At 37.0% G+C, this 23,485-nt stretch overlaps 1 protein-coding gene across 1 annotated transcript in view; it reads left to right on the plus strand.

Annotated features, from left to right (window-relative positions):
• Nucleotides 1-23,485, plus strand: part of LOC125265420 — a 68,670-nt gene that overhangs the window by 32,103 nt on the left and 13,082 nt on the right. Inside the window, exons 7-8 of the mRNA XM_048185633.1 lie at nucleotides 17,834-18,130; nucleotides 21,620-21,940. Coding sequence (XP_048041590.1) covers nucleotides 17,834-18,130; nucleotides 21,620-21,940 — 618 coding nt within the window. The remainder of the gene's footprint in view (nucleotides 1-17,833; nucleotides 18,131-21,619; nucleotides 21,941-23,485) is intronic.

Genomic DNA, 23,485 nt, shown 5'->3' on the forward strand with positions numbered 1-23,485 from the left:
GTCAGCTAGTGCATCTATCTAAGCTTCTAAGGGAGCCTAATCTGAGAACCAAACAATAAAGTGAGGTTACCTAGCTTAACTCAACCTGAGCTTAAATATACACATTCCAACAGGCAATGTACTCAGTAGCAACACTCTGAACCCTGAAGTAGGGGAGTACAAAGAAATATGTTATCGTGCTCTGAAGGAGGTCCAAAACTGGCCTACCACCTCAAACAGACATGGACATAAACTTGTGGCAGTGTCTATGTTCTAAGTGAGCGAAACTTTAACCAAAACATTAACTAACAAGAGCTTGTGGCACAACAAGCTACAGTGCTTAAAAGGAGGCTTATCTCACGAAAGCCTTCAATTCCAACAATGCAACCAATTCTTGTGGTGTTTAAACTCTTAGGGAGCTATAAAAGAACCAAACTGAATAGTGAGGTTCCCAAAATGAACTCAACCTGAGCTTTTGCATTCCAACAGGCCATGTACTCAGTAAACACCTTTACTCTTAACGCAAAGGAAATACAAATTAATCACCATGCTATGAAGAGGCCAAAAACAAGCTTTCTACAAAAAACAGGTGTTAACCTGTGGCAGCAATAGAGTACGGCTCACACTGTGTAGGGCAAAAACTAGAACTTAAAGCATAAAAGTGATGCTTCATTTTTTTTCAACCTGAAACTCAAGGATGGATGTCTTTCACCAACCAGAAGTTTACAGATCTGTACTGAACCCTAGGGAATGGGAGCTAAATAAAAGCTGGTACCGTTACACTCAAAATTAAACATTAATTCAAGGGGTTCAGGGGAAAAGGCGAATGAAAAAATTCTAGACAAGTGGGGCTTACGCAACACTAGCATTCTCTTATCCTCTTAATGATAATTGGCCTACCACTTGAGACAACAGCACCAGGGAGGCTAATGATAGCCTGCTGCCTTAGCTGCTATCTGTCTTGCACCTACACTAAAAGGGTAAAGGGTTTATTGGCCTGACAACTCTGAAAGAGGAGGCCAGAACTAGGAAACTATACAACCTGACAAGCAGGGCTTGACATTAACTTTTTCGTTCACCAGCCACTTTGGCTAGTGGTTTTCCAAAGTTACTAGCCACTCAGCATTTTCACTGGCCACAATTTTTCTGATTGGGAAATAACATTTTATATGATTAAATTTGACTTTGGCATGCTAAAATTACTTGATTTTGAGTAATTTTGCTTGATTTAGGTAGATTTAAAACGCTTTCAATCATTCAGATGCAGATTGACCACCCTTATCAAAACTACATGGTATATCAGCTGATATGTACAGGTGGGCAATAAGACCATAATATGAGAAATTAAAAAGAACAACAGCAACAAAAAATAGCAAATTACCAATACAATAGTAAATTAAATAAACTCTTTTTTTCAGATACAGTAAATTTATTTAACGTGGATACATTTATTTAAATGTTTGATTAACATTAATGACAGACAAGTAGGCCTATTTAAAGGTGCCCTAGAATTGAAAATTGAATTTACATTGGCATAGATGAATAACAAGAGTTCAGTACATGGAAATGACATACAGTGAGTCTCAAACTCCATTGTTTCCTCCTTATATAAATCTCATTTGTTTAAAAGACCTCCGAAGAACAGGCGAATCTCAACATAACACTGACTTTGACATAACAGTTGGGATCATTAATATGTACGCCCCCAATATTTTGCATATGCAGGTAAGCAAGCAAGGACAACAGCGAAAAATGGCAGATGGAGCAATAATAACTGACATGATCCATGATAACATGATATTTTTAGTGATATTTGTAAATTGTCTTTCTAAATGTTTTGTTAGCATGTTGTTAATGTACTGTTAAATGTGGTTAAAGTTACCATCGTTTATTACTGTATTCACGGAGACAAGAGAGCCGTCGCTATTTTCATTATTAAAGGGCACCTATTATGCCCCTTTTTACAAGATGTAATATTGGTCTTGGGTGTCCCCAGAATGTATTTGTGAAGTTTCAGCACAAAATACCCCACAGTTAATTTATTATAACCATTTGAAAATGTAATTTTTGGGGCCAGTTTTAAAAAGAGCTGTTTTGGTGTGTACCACCTTAAATATAAATGAGCTGCATATCCCCGCCCTGCCTTTGGATGAGGGCGTAACTTGCATACCTATGGCAATAAACAGTCGGTAGAAGCAGAATGGCTGAGAGTGAGAGACCCGCTGTTTTGTATGGCATTCAGCCGTACATGTTTGAACCGGAATCAGACCCTGATGATGAAGAGACTCCGGCAGAAGAAACACAATTGAGAATGGAGCAGGACGTCTCTGAATGGTTATTTGATACATTTATGTACTTATAGAGTTTTAATCGCGTCCCCTTTGCAATTATGGATGTGCAACACACACACACACACACACACTGTGATAACGTTCGCGCAATTTTTTGAAACTACAAACACAAATACTGTGATAACGTTTGCTAAGTACAAACGAAATTATATTTATGCGAGGGAACGGTTGCGTCATGTTGACATTACTTGTCGTACAGGTGCTTATGTGGCAAATGTGAGAAGATGGCTACAGAACCAGAAAATATATGCTGCAGGGAGATAGAACAGGTATTAATTTATTTACATTTGTAATTGTTGCAAAAAATAATACGTGACATAAAACTGTCTGCATAGCTGTGATGTTTCTGTCTGCATGCCAATATCCCTCATTCTACAGCTTCGTGTCGATGTGCTGGCCTTTGTATAAACATAGCAATTTTGATGTCTTGTCTTTACAGAAAACATACACAGTTTTTAATACAATATCTTTAAAAATATATTATATATATATATATATATATATATATATATATATATATATATATATATATACGTGTGGATACACACTATACAAACAAGGTTTAAATTATATACACAGACATTCTACGACGACGACAACAACTTTAGATGCATTTGTTATTGAACTGGCTGACATCGACTGAAATGACTATTTGCTCAAAAAACATTAAATACACTTACTTCTTCTGGAGGTGACGTTGGATCGCGAACAGTAGGCAAGGATCCACACTTGAGGATTAACTTTGAAGCAAGACCTGCTTTGAATTGACCCTCGTTCTCAAAACAGTCGGTCAAAAAATGATTCGCGCAAACATAAACGTATTTTGGAATTTTGAGTGGCGCCTTTCCTTCGTAAATAAAATCCATCCACTGCGTTTTCAGTGGCTCTGATGTCGGAAGTAAGTGAAAACTACTATGTTCATTATTACATCCCACAACAGAACACTTATGTTTCTTAGGAGACATTACCGGCTGTCGTTGAAACAATGGAGGATGGTTGACAGATCACCGAGGGCGGGGTCTATGCCAAAACCAGATTGTCAATCAAACCACGTGGGTGGGGCTTAGCGCAATTCTACGTCACAGTGAGAGCAATCTTAGAACAGGGCGTTCTGAGACAGTGCTTATGAATTATTGAGATTGTAAAAAAAACACTGGGTGGATTTTTCTCATTCTAGGGTGGTTTTGCTCACACACTGCCAACACACATTTATGGTCAAACACCATGTAAAAGTGAATTTTGCATAATAGGTGCCCTTTAAGCACTTGCAGTCTGTATAATTCATAAACACAACTTCATTCTTTATAAATCTCTCCAACAGCGTGTAATGTTAGCTTTAGCCACGGAGCACAGCCTCAGACTCATTCAGAATCAAATGTAAACATCCAAATAAATACCATACTTACACGATTAGACATGCTGCATGACGAACACTTTGTAAAGATCCATTTTGAGGGTTATATTAGCTGTGTGAACTTTATGCAATGTATTATAGCAGGGGTGTTCAAACTACGGCGAATTTTACGGATGAATTTGAAGCGGCCCGCAGCTTGTCTATTAAAATATATTATGTGTGGCCCACCATGAATAATTTACAAATTGTGCAGTTTCACAATGTCAACACAAGGCGGTAGTACTAGATTTTAGGCACGATAAACATTAACGCCCCAAAAGCGGAACGAAACAGCGCTACTTGTGCGCACCGCGCGACTCACAAGCTCACAAATGTGTTTACTTGCTGAGTGTCTCAAGGCCACTAAACAGCCAATGAGAAGTGTTCAAGTTCGGCGTAGAGGTTTCAGGTACAAGATAAAAATCTATCTGTGATTTAATTGTTTAAAGCCAGTTGAAACAGCGCTGCCTGAATCAACAACACTAACGGGCAAATCAGGAGAAACATTGAGCCGATCCAGTTAGAATACTTCAACCAACAATTCAACAATTATCATGGATTTACTGTGGTAACACTAACTGTAACCATGGTATATTTTCAGAAATGTAGGTTAATATCTTATTTTATTTTATTTTTAATGACTTGTATTAAATGCCAATAAGGCCACACTATTTCTGTCATAATCTTGGTTTTGTGCATTTGTATTTATATTAAATGTGTTTATAGACCAAATACCTTAAAGCCATTACAGATATAAAAACAATATTTTTACTTTTTTACCATGTAGTGAAGTGCCATGTGTGGTTTTACCTGCGGTGATCTAATTAGAGTATTTTTAATTTAAATAAGAATAGAGTTCTAACTCAGTAATAATATTTAAATTTCACCCTTTAAAAATGAGGTTAAGTTTTATAGATATTGTTTGTGTATTAAATTTGCATCTGTATCCTATCTTAAACTACTCTACTATCAGCTCAAGCTTTTGTCAAATCTGTTTTCAAGAAACAAAACATATATACAGTGTTGGGGAGTAGTTAACTACATGTAGCGGCGCTACTAGTTTAACTAGTTTTTTCAATAGCTTGTATGTAGTTCAGCTACTTTTAAAACAGTGTAGCTTTTCCAGTAGTTAACTACATTTTCCAGCAAGTAGCGGTGTAGCGCGACCAAAAGCTACAAGCTACACTCCGTTTTGCGTTCTGACGAGCCTAATTCATTCATAAAGCAGCACAGCGTCTTCAGATCACGAACTAAAATAGTGCATTACCGCCATCTATTGTTATATAACGCATCTTGCGGCTTTACAGTTCATCAAGAAGAGATCTTCTGATTATGTAAAAGACAGGAGTGGGTTCACACTGCATGAATCGATTAGTAAAGGTTATGCCTAATTTATAAACAAAATGATTAAAACGCTGTCTGTGTCGTAGACTTCAAGCACATACTGGTGAATAATAGCCTTTTTAATTTGCTTGATCTGCTTTATTGCAGTCTATACTATTTTATTACAGTGCTGACCCACCTAGTCTAATCTGTCCCGCCAGTTTTACAATGAACCTAATTCACTAACGCGGTGTTTTGCGTCATAATATTGGCAAAGCATCCGTCAATTGAACAGAAAACAAAATCGCGATATAGTTTAGTGCACTTATGAGTTTAACCTGCATCACAACCTACTCACCACACAACACCCTGTTCGGTTTAAGTGCAGGTCCGGTTCCAGAATCAAATCATCAAGGTTGCTTCTTAAATAAGTGAGGGTGTTATAGTAAAGTGCAGATGTAATGTGTAAACAATGGCTCCACCATAATAAGAATAACAATGTATAGTGAGACATTTAAGATTTTGTCATTTTACAAATAATTGGAATAGAATTTAAAAAATATTAATACAAAAATTATAGTATTTTTTCTAGTCTGCATTTACAATACTTATTATTATTCTTATTATTACATATTTTTGTCCCGGGTTATGGTAGCAATTTTGAGCATGAATCCTGCATTTATATGTAGAAATCACTTCTGAAACTGCAGAGTGCAACTGGTGGTCGGTCCTCTCATAGCATGAAAAACAAAACTTATATTAAAATTCTGAATGTATTATATATAAAGCGTGCAAAGAGAGTCAGTGTGAGATATAGGCTACATTTGAGGAGGCCTATTGTATCTTTTGGTATATTACAATTATATATTTACAAAATAAAACAGTACGCTTTGAAATCATAATTGTAGTGCATTGCTTTGTTTTAAACCCCAAACATATTACTTAAACATTCTTCATTAACAATTAAACATTCTTCATTAACATCTCTAGGTTCCCTTCGTGTATAAATATGGATTCTTCTAGTATCTCTAAAAAGAGCAAATGCTCAATTGTTTTAATAAGCATTTTGTTGCTTCCGGTTTTCTATTTAAATGTCAAGATATTATATGTCCTGATACAGATTTTATTACTGCAGAAAGTCACTCTAAAAAGCAGGAGTTTAGATTTAAACAAATTACAAATTCAGATGTTTATAAAGCACTTAGATCATTGGACACAAATAAATCACCAGGTCCTGATTGTGTGGAACCTCTGTTTTTAAAATTAGCTGCAGATATTATTACTTCCCCTTTAACTTACATTTTTAATCTCTCATTAAATTCTGGTGTCGTTCCTGAAATTTGGAAATCAGCTTTTGTTGTTCCATTGTTAAAGAGAGGAGGTCCTGCGAAATTAAACAATTATAGACCAATATCAAAGCTTTGTGTCTTAACAAAGATTTTAGAAAGTTGTATTAGCGAACAGTTAACTTGTTGTTTGAATACAAACAATGTGCTGTCTATTAATCAATCTGGGTTTCGCAAAAAACACAGTACTACAACAGCTGTCCTGAAAGTTTTGAATGATATTGTGGGATCAATTGATAATGGTGAATTTTGTGCCTCTCTTTTTATTGATTTATCAAAAGCTTTTGATATGGTGGATCACGAAATTTTGCTGCATAGATTGAAAAGCGTTGGTTTATCAAGATCTGTTATCCTCTGGTTCAAAAATTATTTATGTAGAAGAACCCAACGTGTACAAATTGAATATAATTTATCCGACTCACTGGAGACTGTTAAAGGTGTTCCCCAAGGATCTGTGCTGGGGCCTCTGTTATTCACTATTTATATAAACAGTCTCGATTATAACATTCAAGATGTTAACTTTCATTTTTATGCAGATGATACGATTATGTACTGTAGTGCTTCTTCTGGGCAGCAAGCCCTGTATAAACTTCAGTTTGCTTTTGATGTTATTCAGTCACGGCTTTCCAGTTTAAAACTTGTTCTGAATAGTGATAAAACCAAGTACATGGTATTCTCAGGTTCAAAAAAACTTGAAGGTAATTTAATTTCTCTACAGACCCCACAAGGTACCAAGATTGAATTAGTAAAAGTGTACAAATATCTTGGAATTATTTTTGATGATGCTTTATCTTTTGGTCCTCATATCACTCAGCTGAAGAAAAAACTGAAAATTAAGCTTGGGTTCTATTTTAGGAACAAATTTTTATCTGTACTTGATTATGGCGATGTAGTGTACCAGTTTGCTCCATTATATCTTCTTTCTTCTTTAGATGCTGTTTACCATGGTGCTCTTAGATTTATATCTAACTGTAAATCTTCAACTCATCATTGCACCTTGTACAGCAAAGTGGGTTGGCCGTCTTTGCCTAGTAGGAGAAAAATTCACTGGTACTTAATTATCTACAAAGCCATCTTGGGGATGCTGCCCTTGTATCTTTCTTGTCTTCTTCAACAGAAATCTGTACGAAATATTTCCTACGTTCACAAAATTGTTTTAATTATTTTGTTCCATTTGCTAAATCTGAATTTGGTAAGAAAGCCTTTGTGTATGCAGCCCCGTTTGATTGGAATCGCCTTCAATCGAAATTGAAGTTAAATAACTGGCTGTCTTTAGACCAATTTAAAACAGTTATCCGGCAAATGGAAGATGATGCAGTGAAATGTAATTGTTTTTAATTCTGTGTTTTTAATTCTGTATGTATGATGTAAATCTGTGATGAAACTATTTGTATTGCTGCCATTTTGGCCAGGGCACTCCTGTGAGATTTTTGATCTCAGTGAGTCTTTTCCTGGTTAAATAAGGGTTAAATTAAAAAATAAAATAAAAATAAATTTGTAATAAGCTGTCATTAAAAATAAATAAAAATAAATAAAAAATAAAAAAATTAAAAGTAGTTTCAATGTAGCTAGCTACTTTTTGATAGTAACTTGTAGTGTAGCTAACTACTTTTTCAAAAGGGTAGCTTGACTGTAGTTTAACTACTTTAATTTATGAGTAGCTTGTAGCTGTCAAACTACAGTTTCAGAGTAGCTTCCCCAACACTGTGTATATATATAAAAGATAAAAGGAACCGGCCCCCAGATGTGTCCACGACATTGAATCTGGCCCCCTTTTAAAAAAAAGTTTGGACACCCCTGTATTATAGAGTCACGGATTTAAAGGGGAAGCACACTGAATCGACACATATTTAATGTTGCCCCAAAATAGTAGCCTGACGTGGTCATACTCAATTCTAGTTCGAATATGAGTCTGATACTGCTCCACTGGGCTTTGATTATGGGGGGCGTATTTCAACCGATCCAGGAAAGACCTCAATTGGAAAGACCTACAACCAATCAGAGCTACAGAGTAAGTGACGTATGTTGAGCGACGCATAGTTGTCAACAGAACTCTTCTTAGCGACCATCGGGGCCAGCTGATAAATCAAACTTTTGCCGAATCCCGTAGGAAGGACGGCAAAGACATCTTTCCCATCGACAAATGCCTTGATCGCGGTCCTTTGTTCCTCTTTTAAAATTAATGCGCTGTCGATATCTTCTATAACGGACGTGATGGCGGAATCTACACATCTCAGTTCTTCAACAGCCATCATTGTTGTAAACTAATTGACCTTTCGCAAAGACCCGCCCCCCTTAGTTACTGTTGCTTTGTCCGACGAGCCGTGGCGCTGTCACGCCACACACAGTGATAAATGCATCAAGGAGCAAAGAGGAAACTGACAACACATCGACAGACGAGACAGAGCAGGTTACTTATGATATTAAACAAAGTCCCAGCTTTCAAACTGTGTAGTTATTAAAAAATTCAAACAATAAAAACCGTTTTGTGGCTCTTTAATGTGTCGTGACCATGATCGTGACAGATTGCTGTAGCTCCTCAGCTCAAGAGGCTCGTGAACCGATCATCTCTTCCTACTAGTCCATTTATAGCATCAAATAAACATGAATGAACATGAGAATGAATGTTGTTTTTAAACGTGGAAAGACGTCAATATGCACAATTTTTTCAAGTTTAACTCCACCGATGTTAATCTTCTAACTCCTGACTGCTTTGTCGGACAAAATGGCGGATGCGGCGTTCTGATTGGTTAGATCGCTTGTCAATCAAACTCCCCAAGCGCTCTTTGATGACGTGGCTGATTACGTTTCTGGTGATAACCTGTCAATCATCGCCCTGACAATGTGATTGGTCCGAACAGTTTCTGTTCGGGTATAATTACTCCTCTACGGATCGAGTCCAGACCGAACTCCCCGACCTCAAAATGTTGTGGGCAGGGCTAAGTTCGGCTGGCATCCAGGCTACCAAGATAGGCAGTAAAAAAAAAACTGAATTAAAAAAAATCTGTGGGGTATTTTGAGCTGAAACTTCACAGACACATTCAGGGGACACCTTAGACTTATATTACATCTTAATAATAATAATAATTCCTTACATTTATATAGCGCTTTTCTGGGCACTCAAAGTGCTTTACATATTGAAGGGGGAATCTCCTCAACCACCACCAATGTGCAGCATCCACCTGGATGATGTGACGGCAGCCATATTGCGCCAGAACGCCCACCACACACCAGCTTATTGGTGGAGAGGAGACAGAGTGATGAAGCTAGTCAGTGTATGGGGATGATTAGGAGGCCATGATGGACAGAGGCCAATGGGCAAGTTTGGCCAGGATGTCGGGGTTACACCCCTACTCTTTTCGAAGGACATCCTGGGATCGCATCTTGTGAAAAAGCGTTCTATGGCACCTTTAATTGGGCTTCTGAATGCATCAGGACGTAAAATACTGACACATTCAGTATTCACGTCATTCATGTCAGGGGTCTCAAACTCAAATTGGTGGGGGGCTGTTTCTGTGATTGACACCTCATAGGAGGGCCATATTAACATTCAAGCGCAAGAAAGCGCAACATTTCAGAAAATTTACTTTCCTTTGCATTATTTCTCATTTACTTTCATTAGGCCTACTAAAATATTTTTATACCTATACTATAAATATTTTATTTACCATACTAAATGTAAACAGCAGTGTCTCTCTCATTGTTACAGAGTGTAATATAATTATATAATACTACTAATATAATACTACTAATAAACTAATATAATACTACTAATATACTAATATAATACTATTAATTGCAATAGTCTGGTGCAACTTCTCACATCCAACAAGGTGCATGGAATAAAAATATTTGTAATTTAGGAACAAAACCAGCAACACTTGTGGTGTGGAGGGGTCAGAAATAAATAAAAAACTGGAGCTATATATATCAACTTTATTTTGCCAAAAAAATAAAAATCTCTCATTGTTACATACATTATTAGTTTTTAACATCTAGTGGAAGTATTTTCCCTTACTTTATGTTAGCTTAAATAACATTAAAATCTTGCATTGAACAACACTGTACTGAACAAATACAATCCCTGAATGCATTTGTACACTCTTCTGTTTCTTGACAGGCACCTGCGCTTGTGCTCACACAGCTGAGACACATTTGTCCAAGATGCCGTTTGAGCATCGGTAACGTTTAATGGTTGCATCAGACGCGTTTCGGTGGTTTAAATCGGCTCTTGTGACTTAAAGTCGAGTGTTTTTACTGTAATTTAGGCAAGCGCGTTCATAATAGAAGCGATTGAGAGCGCAGATCATGGTTGCATAGCAACGACAGACGCCACTGGAGCGAAAGCGCTTTGGAAAGGAGAATGCGGTGCGGCCACTTATGTGATGCGATATGTGAATGATCCCATAGAACGGCGACTTTTTCTTTGCATATCAGTCAGGTAGCAACTAGGGAATAATAATAATTTAGCGGGCCGGATTATGTTTTATTTTTGAGATCAGTTGCGGGCCGGGTAGAGGGGGTGGGCGGGCCGTAAATGGCCCGCGGGCCGGCAGTTTGAGACCACTGGTTTACGTCCACTTAAGCCATATTCACGCAAGATACTCCACACAATGGACATTTTGACATCTGTGTGTGCGTGTATTTGACTATTCGGGTGCAAGGAGAACTGATCGGGCATGCGACAAAATGCTTCTGTTGTGTGTCATTCATCGTGATTCCGCCTATCCCGCCTTCACTAACTGCACGTTAATCGATAACGAATTGTGATTGGATTGTAATTTTGTGCTACAACAAGCTTGGCTACCTTTGATTAGGCTGTAGGCTGAAATTATATTTAACCCACCAAAGTGGCTAGTGAGAGTGGCTGTCTTGCCCGCCACAGCTGAAATCTACCTACATTTAGTGGGTTGACGGGTGTTAATGTCAAGCCCTGCTTACAAGGGAAGTAATGATACAAGGAGGAATGCTTTAGCAAACACCTAACCCTAATTCTTAGCCTAGGCCAGCTATGGCTGTGGGTCCATAGGGCCACACATAAACTTATATCTGCCTGGGGGCTTAAAGGCACAGTATGTTTTTTTCGCCGATAGGGGTCACTAAACTCTTCAAAACAATAACAAAGGCATAGATTGATTGACGCAGTGAATGAGTGTGGAATCATGGAACTTGTCGTCATTCCTGTTGGGGATTGTCCCACTGAAAGCTGGTGTATATATTATTGACCGCTGCAGAACTCTGGTCAGGGAGTCGGAGTCATCAGATAGATTTTAACTGTTTATTCACAAGAGTGACCATATACACATAGAAGTGTACTTGAGGTAGTTTTCTGAAATAAATAAAATAACAAAAATAAATATTCATTTTCTTAATATAATCAACAATTTAACAGATTACAAACTGAATGATAAACAACTTACATAAAGAACTGATATATAAATATGACAGTAATATATCAGCATGAGTCAGCAATATTAAGCTGCAGTGTAATAAAGATTACAAAACCCCCAAAATATGAATTATATAGGGTAATGAGTAATACAGGCAGTAATAATAGCGACCACAGGATGATATGATCTAACTGAGAAATGTTAAACTTGGAGCAAACAACTTTAATAAACATTACTAATACTAGCCGCGATGCTAGCGGCACAAATCCACTTGTTAAACAGGATCAAATTACATTCAGAAAGATTGCGAAGCATAAAGAACATAATGAACTTAATCTAATACTGCTGCAATACAGTATAGCGATCTGCATTAACTACAATATACACTGAATTAAAACTTACTTGTCATTAACTTTCTCTTGCGCATGAATGCTGCACTTTATCTGACTGCTCCGCTGGAGTGATAGTGAATAGGCAGATACGCTGAGCTCATACACGCAGGAAACACTGCACTACGTTATTTACGTAAGTCAAAACTTAAAACGTCACACACATAACAAACTTTAAACTTTAAAAGGAGAGAATTCACAACAATTCCGATGGATCTAATTGTTTATGGTGAAATAATGTTTATGGATTCGTGTTTTTAGCATGACTGTGGTATAAAGCAGGGAGTGGCCGAGAATCGCGGGCGCGATTGCTAATGAGAGACAGATATCAGTGTCACACGCGAGTCCCGGGGGATATGAGGACATTTCATTCTACCGAACTACTCGCAAAGCTGAAATACTACTAATACAGTTCAGTTTATTTGACGAATTAAAATTGTGAGGCAACGCAGCACTGTTTCACTTGGTCTCACCTTACACTATCATACTAAACTGCATTTGAGTGTGTTGAAAGTTGTAATGTTATTCTATGTATTTTTTGGCTGTATGTTTTCACACCTATCATAGTCAAAGTCATAGTTAAAACATTTATTATTTAAAGAGCTGGCTCTTTTCAGTGAGCTGAGTCAAACGAGCCGGCTCACAAAAAAGAGCCGGAATGCCCATCACTAACGTTTACGGGAGCTGTCCTTGTCGACAGAACCAGCGGCAGATGGTAAACAGTAATTATGTTCCATAAATAAGTAACACAATCCACCATAAAACATGCAAGAAGTAAATAAGGAACTGCTCGAAGCAAGCTAGTGGTTTGCTGGACGCTAGACACTACTTCCGCATTTGTCCACGACACTGTTGTCATGTGGTTTCTACGTCAGTAAAGGCGGTAACAAAGGGTAACTGACGTCATTGACAGGCGACTGCACTGCCCCGTGTCACTGTTTAGAATGGGAATTTTCTCATGATTTACAAGTAGTTGAAAACATTAGAGATATTGTCAATAATCAGCTGGACAAAATATATAACACTAGCCTAGTGGTTTTTGGATATTTTACTGCAAATATATTACAAATTGTACCTTTAAACTCAGCTTAAAATCTCATGAGAGAGGAGGCTACTCTAAAAACTCTAAGATAAGAGCTTAGAGGAGCAAAGCTCAACCAAAGCCAAACAATGTCAGGTGTCCCAGGAGGCCGACGTTAAACATAGATCTACTGAAGTAAAGTGTGCTAATCTCAAACAACTCTAGCTATGACCAGAGGAGAAGCTAACCTAATGGTTTTTTAACACTTCAGAGCCCTTTAAAAAACCCTTTCTTTTCCTCTACACACCCAGGAAAAACCATACAGGAAACTTAAGGTCAGACATACTTATAATGTAAATATAGACCCAGCTTACCTTCTTGCGGCTCGAAGACCGAAGACTTCTATCACGGAAGAGATGGAATCTAGGGTCCTTTTCAGCCTAAAGGAACCTTTTACTATCATGCCTGAAGGCGGGCCATCAGAAATTTATTCATCATGGACCCAGTCCTCAGCCTGACCGTAAAATTGCCTGAGCGTGTTTCGTTTCTTTTAAAATTCTGTTACTCAAGAGGTGGAAGAAGAGAGGAGAGGGTAGAAGTGAATGTCATCATGACAAACAGGACATTTTTAATATTTTTAAATTTAACATAATTTTTTTAATTGATTATTAAAATCTATCTGCTTAAACTCATGACATATTAAGAGAGCAAGAGAGAATGAGAATAAATAAAAGTGTGCGTTTGTGTGTTGTAAAGTCAAATGTGTGTATGTGCGTGCATGGTGGGCATGGGGGATATGGGTGAAAAGAAATTTGATTGTATAGTTTCGTTTTGTTGCTATTTCCACACATGAAAAATGACATTACAGATAGTTAATATTTAAAAAACAGGCTCAAAAAAAAAAAAAAAAAACACTCTCTAAAACAGCTAAATTCGACTGAAACATTTGCAAAAAGGCCTAAAACCATTGAGTAGGGACGGGAAAATGAAGCCTCTTAAAGCAGAACTAAGTAACTTTTTTTACCTTCATAAATAGTTTTCTAAGTCCTTACGATGGTTAATTGACTTGTAGTGGTGTGTTTGAGGCGAGCACTAACCCCCTCTGGCACGTCTACGCCAGAATACAGCACTTGCAAGTTGAGCTGCACCGACCCGACACAATCTCGCTTCATGTTTACGTTCATGTGAGAGTGACAAAATGCTTTACGGTAATTCAAAAACAATGTATAAATTATGACTTTATAAGACAATTTCGAAAACTACCCACCTCCATCGAGATTTCTCGTACTGTATTTGCAAAACTACTGCGCTGGTGAGCGTTGTAGTCGTTGTAGTCCAGAGCTGCGCTTGGAGTATTTAATGGAGTATCAAATCTTACTGAGTTCCGCTTTAAATCTTTTAAGCTTTTCTCTGAACGTTTCGGGAAAGTTTACGAAGCATCAATAGTGTCGAAAACAGCGGCATTTTGTGGCAGGTTAAATTTACAGCAGCCATAAACCTGAGTGCGCAGCTCTGTTGTTTTATCCATTAAGCACAAATAAAAGCCTGACGACGCTAAATGTGTTTATTTCAATAATATAATTCACATCTTAAAGTTTGGTAATAAATTAAATGGACCAACAAAAACAATAATAATACATACCGAGTTGTTTGAGGCAAGTAAATTGTAGTGTTATTTTATTGTAGCCTAAATACTGTTTATATGACAGAACATATGATGATGTAGTATAGGCTACAGGCTTATATATTTAAAATGTTTAGTAAATGGACTTGAACTTCCATATAGTAGGCTAATGGTCTGGGTTCAAACATTCAGACATGCAAAGTGAAGCATTCATGTGACTGGAAACAATGTGAGGCTTTGTTTTTCATTAATCACATCACTCAGAGATAACATAAAAACAAAACAAAAAATTCACGAAGCATCTCTCTACACAAGCACATCAGAGTGCAGTGAGGAACAGGAAAGAGACAGTCGATCACTCGATTTGTACAGCATTAGATTGTTCCCACCAACTCAATGACTGATTTAATCAGTTTTTCTGGACCGCAAGCAAAAAAAAGGGAGGGGGAGGGTTGAGGAGGGGGGGGGGGGTGCTAGTTCTGTGCTTACCCTGAGATACAATCCTGCAGGTGCTCCCGTTTTCATCAAAATATCATTAGTTTAAATGGGTTTTTATATTTTACAGTAAAAGAGTAAAGTCATTTATTGGTTGGAGTCAGCCAATGAAATTAGACTTTTTTGTACATAATGATGTCACTACATAGAGCAGGTCGTGCTGTTTTGGTGGTCCATGTAGCAGCCACCCAATAAACGACTTTACTACTCTTTTACTGTAATAGCAAAACCTGTTAAAGGATATTTTAATGAAAATAATGTCTCATACATATGCAAAATGTTTATTTCAGCATTTCAAGTTGCATTGGCTGGTGTTGTTCATTGGTCAGGCATCGACCAATAACACAGCTTCAGTTATATTGTATATTGTGCGATAAGTTGATATATCGACTATCGCGACAGGCCAAGTAAGTGACTTGATCCTGATGATCTGAGTGATCTGTTAGGTTTATATTCTATGAGCATATCTGCAATGTATTGAGGTCCTAGGCCATTGAGTGATTTATAATCAAGTAACAGTACTTTACAATTCTAAACTGGCAGGTGGGCAGGGAGATACGTTAATTATACTAGCTTTATGATATTTAAGATCATATAGTTTTGATTGTATAAGAAGTCGCTGGGAGCTGCTAACGGCAGGCAGCGCATTGAACACACTCCAATACAGGGACACAAAATGTGGCATAGGACTCAAAAGTGGTGTATCTGTGTAGAGATAACCCTACAGGGAGTCTAAAGCACTGGATAAGGTCAGATTCAGTGACACTGTGTAGCGATTGTACAGTTATTAATCAATTTATGGGTGGAATATGAATATAATAACTCATAAAGCTTTATGAATAATTATTATGCATATACCGACCCAAGGGGGAATTAAACATATATTGTGAATTAATTACAACGAATTATAATCAATTACATATATGATTAGTTCTGGTTTAATAATTATTTAGAGAAACTGTTAGTTTGTCCAGCAAACTGCAGCTCCTCAGAATGTTATAAAAAGGAAGGTATTTTCTCTGGCCACGAGAAAAGACTTCCTATTCTAGCATCCAAACGTAAAGCAAGGATATAGGATCTAAACGTTAAAGTGACTTGGTTGTTGTTTAATGAGCAAGAGAACAAAAAGCATGGATATACTATGTTTAATATATGAAACGGGTAATACACAGGTTATACGGCTCAATGTACACAAGTAGATACAAATACATACAAAGTGAAGTAAAGGCAGAAAAGAGCGAGATGATCAAAGAATGGCAAATTGCAACAGTTAAACTTCAAGAGCCAGCAAGGAAACCCAGTATTTAAGATCTTAACGTAGTTAATACTTGCATAGAGGTTCATTGTGGTGCTTAGAGTTTCGGAGCGCTCAGTTTGGTAATTGGTCCTTCTTCAGGAGGTGGTTTTCAGTGAAGTTTCAAACGAAAACTTAACTGGAAGTAATATGACCGGAAGATAAAGAAGAGAATCCGTCTCGACGGCAGGAAACTTGTGCAACCAAAAGACGAGTGTCCTGGTGTTTTAAAGACAACAGACCAGAACGCCTTCTTGATAACGTCCACCATTGATAGTGTTGCAATTTGGCGGTTTTCCACATCCCTTTGTCCTGTCTCACGGATTAATTTATGGTATGTCAGATTGGGTGTATTTTCTTCATAGTACTATTAAAAATTGAACGATGCCTTTGACAGAAATGTAACATACATGGGTAAATAGCTTGGACTCACAGCTTTACGGAGAGACCAAACTCGACAGGTGTCTCTCATCACATAAAGAAGATACACTTTATACTCTACTACTATCGTTTAACATGAAAACTAACCTACTACAGTCAATTCTACGATTCTACACTAGTAACACATACATGCAACAAGCACCACAATGGCAGATACATTCATATTTGCAGGTATAATATTTGTGTATACAGTCTTTATGTAGGGCTTTTGTGTGTGTGTGTGTGTCTGTGGGTGTGTGTGTCTGTGGGGGTGCGCGTGTATTTTCCTTTTTATGACCGTTTGGAATTCGGGCCTGTCTCCTAGAAACCCGATCCGTGGTGTTTGCATCTCCTTTGAAGTCACAGAGGAGAGGTTCGGGAACTTATCGAAATAGTCATAAAAAAAAGAGTCTTGTGATCCATTAGTGTCTGCCGGGCTGGAATCAATGTAAGATTTACAAACCAAAGTCTCCGTGAATTGAGACTTAAACACAGTTTATGGTGGGACCTGCTCATCCTTGAGACTGTGCAGACACTACAACTGTGAACCTGACTCTGTCTCTTCCACATCAGATAGGGGAATCCCGAAATTAGTGATTCAGGCAATTAGGGCTCATATATTTGTTTCCTGTTCATTCCATTTTTATTCTTGTGTATTTGTTTCCTTTTCATGTAAAGCACTTATTTACCATTGTGTATGAAATGTGATATATAAATAAACTTGCCTTTCCTTGCTTTGTTGTCTGATGTTGTTAGTTTTCTATTTCTGATTTCTGATCTCTATTTCTCTGTTTCTGTGCTGCTGCAGGACCAGTGAATAAATCAGTGCTGAAGGGACGTCCTGTTACTCTGAACTATGATACTGATATACAGAAGGATGATAAAATACAGTGGAAGTTTGGAGAGAAACTCATAGCTGAAATGACTGGAGAGAACCGTGAGAATCCTCAATGGACTGGTGAATTCAGAGACCAAATGAAGCTGAACCCTCAGACTGGATCTCTCATCATTCAACAAACCAGACCTGAACACTCTGGATTATATAAACTAGAGATCAATACTAGTGATTATTCAACATCCATACTCTTCGATCTTATCGTCTGGGGTGAGTAACACAAAGTCTTTCAGTGAAACAGCAGCAGTGTATATGACAGACCTTGTGTCAAAATATGATTATTAGTGATTGACCGATATTGATTTTTTAGAACCAATATGATACCTATAATTTGTGTGTCTATGTGCCCGATAACCGATATGCAGAACAATATTTATTTACTGTTATACTTCTGTTTTTGACACGATTACAACACCACTGAACTGAACAAACCATTTTGTTTATAACAATTACTCCCTCCTTGCATAGAAAACAAAACAAATCTTATTTATCTTTCATGTTAATTTTAATCTTCATATTACAAAAATAATTGTATTAATAAAAAGCATCAGCAGCAACACTAATGTTAACAATAAGCAAAATAAATTTAAATGTCTGTTTTCAAATGGAGAAAAAAAATTAAAGACAGGAGTCATATCAACTTTTCAGAAATGTAATATTTAATTTTAAACTACAGTTTTAGAAGATTTATAAGCTGTTTAATAGGCTAAAGACTCAGTGAAGAATCATTCACTGGATAATGTTAAAGGAGCTGTATGTAGGATTGTGGCCTAAACTGGTACTGCAATCACTATAAAAATACTGTAGAGCGGTGTATCCCCTCCCCCTACCCCCTGACTCGAGGTTGCCAGATGAGCTGCAGGATTCAGCAGAAACGTAGGCTGCTTCAATGAGCTTCCAATGGCAAGTGACGAACAGACGTACACATTAAGTTTTTTTTCTGTTAATTCTGTTTATGCTTCATGAGAGATATTTTGATAAGTAATTATGTATTTAAAAAATGTACTAATTGTCATCATTAGTTAAATATAATCGTAAAGATTTATGCTCGTATGTGACAGACAGAACGGTAACTGTTAGTCTAACTTGTAACGTTATTTATCTGTCATTAATGTAAGTACAAGCACAAGCCTATGTCACTATGTGTAACCAATATCAAAGATACAGCTATTCATTTAGCTGATGCTATAAGTGAAAGTGGCCAGCTGTATTTTTTTACTTACCCTGCAGCACACGTCCATAACGCTAAAATATGTGATGTGAAAGATTACATGACATTCTATTATTTATCACAGGGTTGTTTTCAGTTCCATCAGAAAATATTGTTAGAGTAACTAAATTACATTAGCAATGGTCATACAGGTCAACTTGCAGCATGTGTAACTTAGTCCACGATATACGTGAAGAACAAATGACGAATCATTTTTACTGAGGTAACATTAGGCTACTGTCTCAATTACGTTTCAAATTGCCATAATGGGCGTGCTAATGTTGTTTTCCTCAGCGTCTCAGCATAATGACAGAGCATACGTCCATGTGAGATAAGGTTATGTTACTTTGCACAAACATGCATAACTTTGTTCGACTGTCATGAATATATGAAATGTCCATTGACATCAAGTACAAGTTAGCCAAGCATAGATGAATCTTACCTGTCCAGGAGAAAATTAGCAGACGTTGGCGTCTGTGTTCAAATTCTTCTCCGTTTTCAGCCGTCTCCATCTTTCAAAAGCATCTCCAATACAAATTCTGGTTTTATTTCGGACTTTGTCACGACGAATTTCTGAATTATAACGAGGTCTTTTTGATTTAGTAACATTAGACATGTTTATCCGACTGGAGTTTGGGTAGGTTACAGCAAAGCTGGCAACACGGATCCCGAAACACTACTGACTTCGTGATTGGTAGATAGGTGGAGGGAGGCGCGTCAGGCCAAAACACAAAATGACAACATCAACATCAGTTGAGGGCTGCAAGTCCACTTTTTAAATGACAATATCCTGGCCGGACTACTTTTGTCAGTGATATAAGTATTTGAAATGAACATGATTTCTTAATGTCTAGTGACACATCAGGGCCATTTTATGATTAATTGAAATAGATTTCTTACATACAGCTCCTTTAAATAACTGAATAATATTCTCTGGAATATTGGAATATAACAAACAAAACATTGTATTTAATTGCATTTCTCAACTGGTATGTTATATCAGAATTATTAATAATGTTTTTGTTGTTCTATATTATGAAATATCAAAAGTACTGTTTATCTATGAATTTACACAGAACTATAATGAAACTGCTATCGCTCGCGGAGATAATAAATCATTAATTTTCATAGAATTGTGTTTACTTGGATGTTTATTAGCGAATTAATGGTTATATAGTAAATGTTTATATAGTTACGGTGTTTTAAACAAGTGAATCTTGCGGCAGCCGTGCTGGAGCATTTCCTGAGCATCAACCCGCTGAATGAACAGCAAAATGCAGACGACTTCACGAGACTACTGATGAGCACAGACAACAGAGAGAGAATTAAATTCAGTGCTTTTATTTCCAACATGTGCTCATTCATGGCTGTATTATTGAATTCATGCAAAGTTACATGTTTATTGGGACAGGACATGACGGATTATCTTACGTGACTACACGATTATCTCTATTTTTTACAGACAGGCTGCATGCATAAACTAGCTACATTTCAGGCATTTAATTTGTGCATTAATGACTGTTATGTTAAATAAAGTTTACTAATTACAGCAAAGCAAGTAGCCTATACTTTACATGTGCACGCCGTTGTCTCATCTCCCCTCAGATGTGTTGTAATGGCGGTCATGTGCGCAATTCTCAAAACACCCACAAGTCGGCGCTGTTTATCTGTAAATCCGATATTATGGTAAAATGCTTAAATATCAGGGAAAATATCAGTAAATCGATATATTGGTCAATCTCTAATGATTATAAAAGTGTTCCAGTTGTGTTATATTAATGATGGAGAAACTCTGAGCTGTTCATCATATCACTGCACTGCTTCCATAGCAGATCTATACTGATGTAGAAATCAACACAACTGAAGTCAACTGTAAATACAGGCAGTTGCAGATTAATTAATTTGAATTGAATAATAATGAATTAATTTATGAATGTATTTAGTCAGAGCTGGTTTGTGGTGTTTCAGACAGATGTGGTTCCTCAATGAAGCAGCTTCAGACAGTCTTCTTTCAGATGCTGTTGTCTGTTCTGAAACTGTTCTTCACACAGACTGTGTTGCTTCTGTCTGCAGGATTGTTTGATCAACTTTATCAGTCACAATCCTCCTCATTATTCCTGATCATTACTGAACTGCAGTACAGTCATTATCTGATCACAAATCAAACATTCAGAACCACTTCTTCACACAAACACAATTCAACACACTCATATTTCATGTCATTTGAGTGGATTTTTACTCTTAGAAACACAGACTGGAGTTCAACACAGTTTCATCAGTCAAACACACATGAGGTGTAGAGATTTATACTTACATTCAGATTTCTACAATGACAAGTTGAGCTCTTTTCATCTTAAAATAGAGTAAATGATGTGTTTGTGATTCAGTATGTCAGGTGTGATATGACAATGTTTCTTCTGTTTATTTCTGCTGCTGTTGGTTTTCTGCTTCTGATTTCTCTTCTGTATTTTTCTCTGTTTCTTTGACAGATGAAGAGAAGTCAGTGTCAGTGATGAAGGGGGCGGATGTGACTCTACATGCTGAAATACAGACAGGAGATAAGATATTCTGGATGTTTGGAGATGACAACAGTCTTGTAGATAAAAACACAGAAGAAAAGTGTGAAGAAGAAATTGCTTATCGTGAGTCTGAGTACAGTGATGATAGATTTACAGACAAAGTGGATCTGAATCCTCAGACTGGAGATCTCACCATCAAGACAATCAGTATTTTCCACGCTGGAGAATACAAACTAAAGATCATCAGAAATGGCAAATCCTCATTCAAGTTATTCAATGTTACTGTTACTGGTGAGTGAAATATTTACTTTCATTGTAATTATGATTTTATTTTAGATCAGTATTGTGTCGTTCTTAAAGGATAATTCAGCCAAAATTCCCTCATGTCATCCTGAACCCACAAGACTTTTATTGAATTTGATCCAAATTAAGAAGTGAGGTAGCGATATTAGCTCAAAGGGGAAATATTAATAATTATTCCTAACTCACTGATTATCAATTATGATTAATTATGAATATTTAGATCAGATTAACTTGAAGTAGCTACATTAAAATGACAATCAGTAACTTCAGATCCTGTGAATACTCAGTATTAATTATTAATTAATTCTAAGAGAATGGTATTTTTCATGGCCAGCATAGAAAAAATAATTCTTTCTTTGTATTTACAGTGCTTTGTAATAAGAATTTATAGTCTTGGTAATCAGAACTGATCATTTAAGAGGCAATCCATTGCAGACAAAGAGTCAGAGACAAAAATGTATTGTGCACAAGTTTTATTAAATAAATAAACACATAGCTAACTAACAAACACACATACATACACGCACACACACATAAATGGGTAAAATGATAAATGATAGAGTGAAACTGGAAGTAAGAAAGAGTAGGAGCTATGAAGAAACCAAAAACCAGGGAAAGAATCATCAGTATTCATCATAAAATCTCCCTTGTAACAAAGGAGGTTCACAATTTCAACTAACTAGCATCAATGTATCAATAATATATTGTATGATACTTGCATTAGGCCTCTGCCTTTTTGAAGAGATATATTGCTGCCATAGGAGGACCTGAGATTTCAGTCTGATGGTACTGAAGTTGTAATCGATGTCTTCTGTGTTGAATAAAGAAGCGATAACAAACTTGCTTGGTTAGTTTGAATCTTGTGGTAGGAAAGAGTTCTTTCACTCTTCTAGAAGAGCATGGCTGGGGTTGCAGGCTCATAGGCCTTGGCCTGAAGAGGCCTGCAGAACAAGGGTCGCTTCAGTCTGTCCAATAGAAGCAAGACAGAGAGGCGGAGTTGTGCGTCTCCTCTTAAAGTTTGGGAGGAGCCACACCTCTTCGGGTGGACCTGAACAATGAGCAAAGTGGAATGTCTGTAGCGGGAACTTCCTTTTTAGGGGAGTTTATGGCTCTTGTCTGTGAGTGTGATTAAACTGGCTGAGCTGTTTTGAAGAAACTATTAAAAATTCTTGTAGTACTGATATGTAGCACAGGATTCAGGAATCAATATATCATATACACAATCATTTAAATCTTCAAAATACAAACTTGTAGACACCAAATTGGTATAGGTTGGTTTGTTAAGAACCATTGGTTCATAAAACAGATATCATGCACACAACAGTTTGCAAGACAGTTATAATAATGTCATGAGATGCATGTTCATTTATAGATCGGTTCATCTATAAATTAAGTCTGTTTTGAGGACTATGTGTCTCTTTTCTCTGCTCTTCCATGTGTCAACCCACATACTTTGGCGCAATAAAACTTGAAACTGAGGCCCCCTGTACGACTTATACAAATAATTGTGTCTGATTTGTCTTAGTCATTACA

Source organism: Megalobrama amblycephala, linkage group LG3, assembly GCF_018812025.1.
Source record: "Megalobrama amblycephala isolate DHTTF-2021 linkage group LG3, ASM1881202v1, whole genome shotgun sequence".
Lineage (NCBI taxonomy): Eukaryota > Metazoa > Chordata > Actinopteri > Cypriniformes > Xenocyprididae > Megalobrama > Megalobrama amblycephala.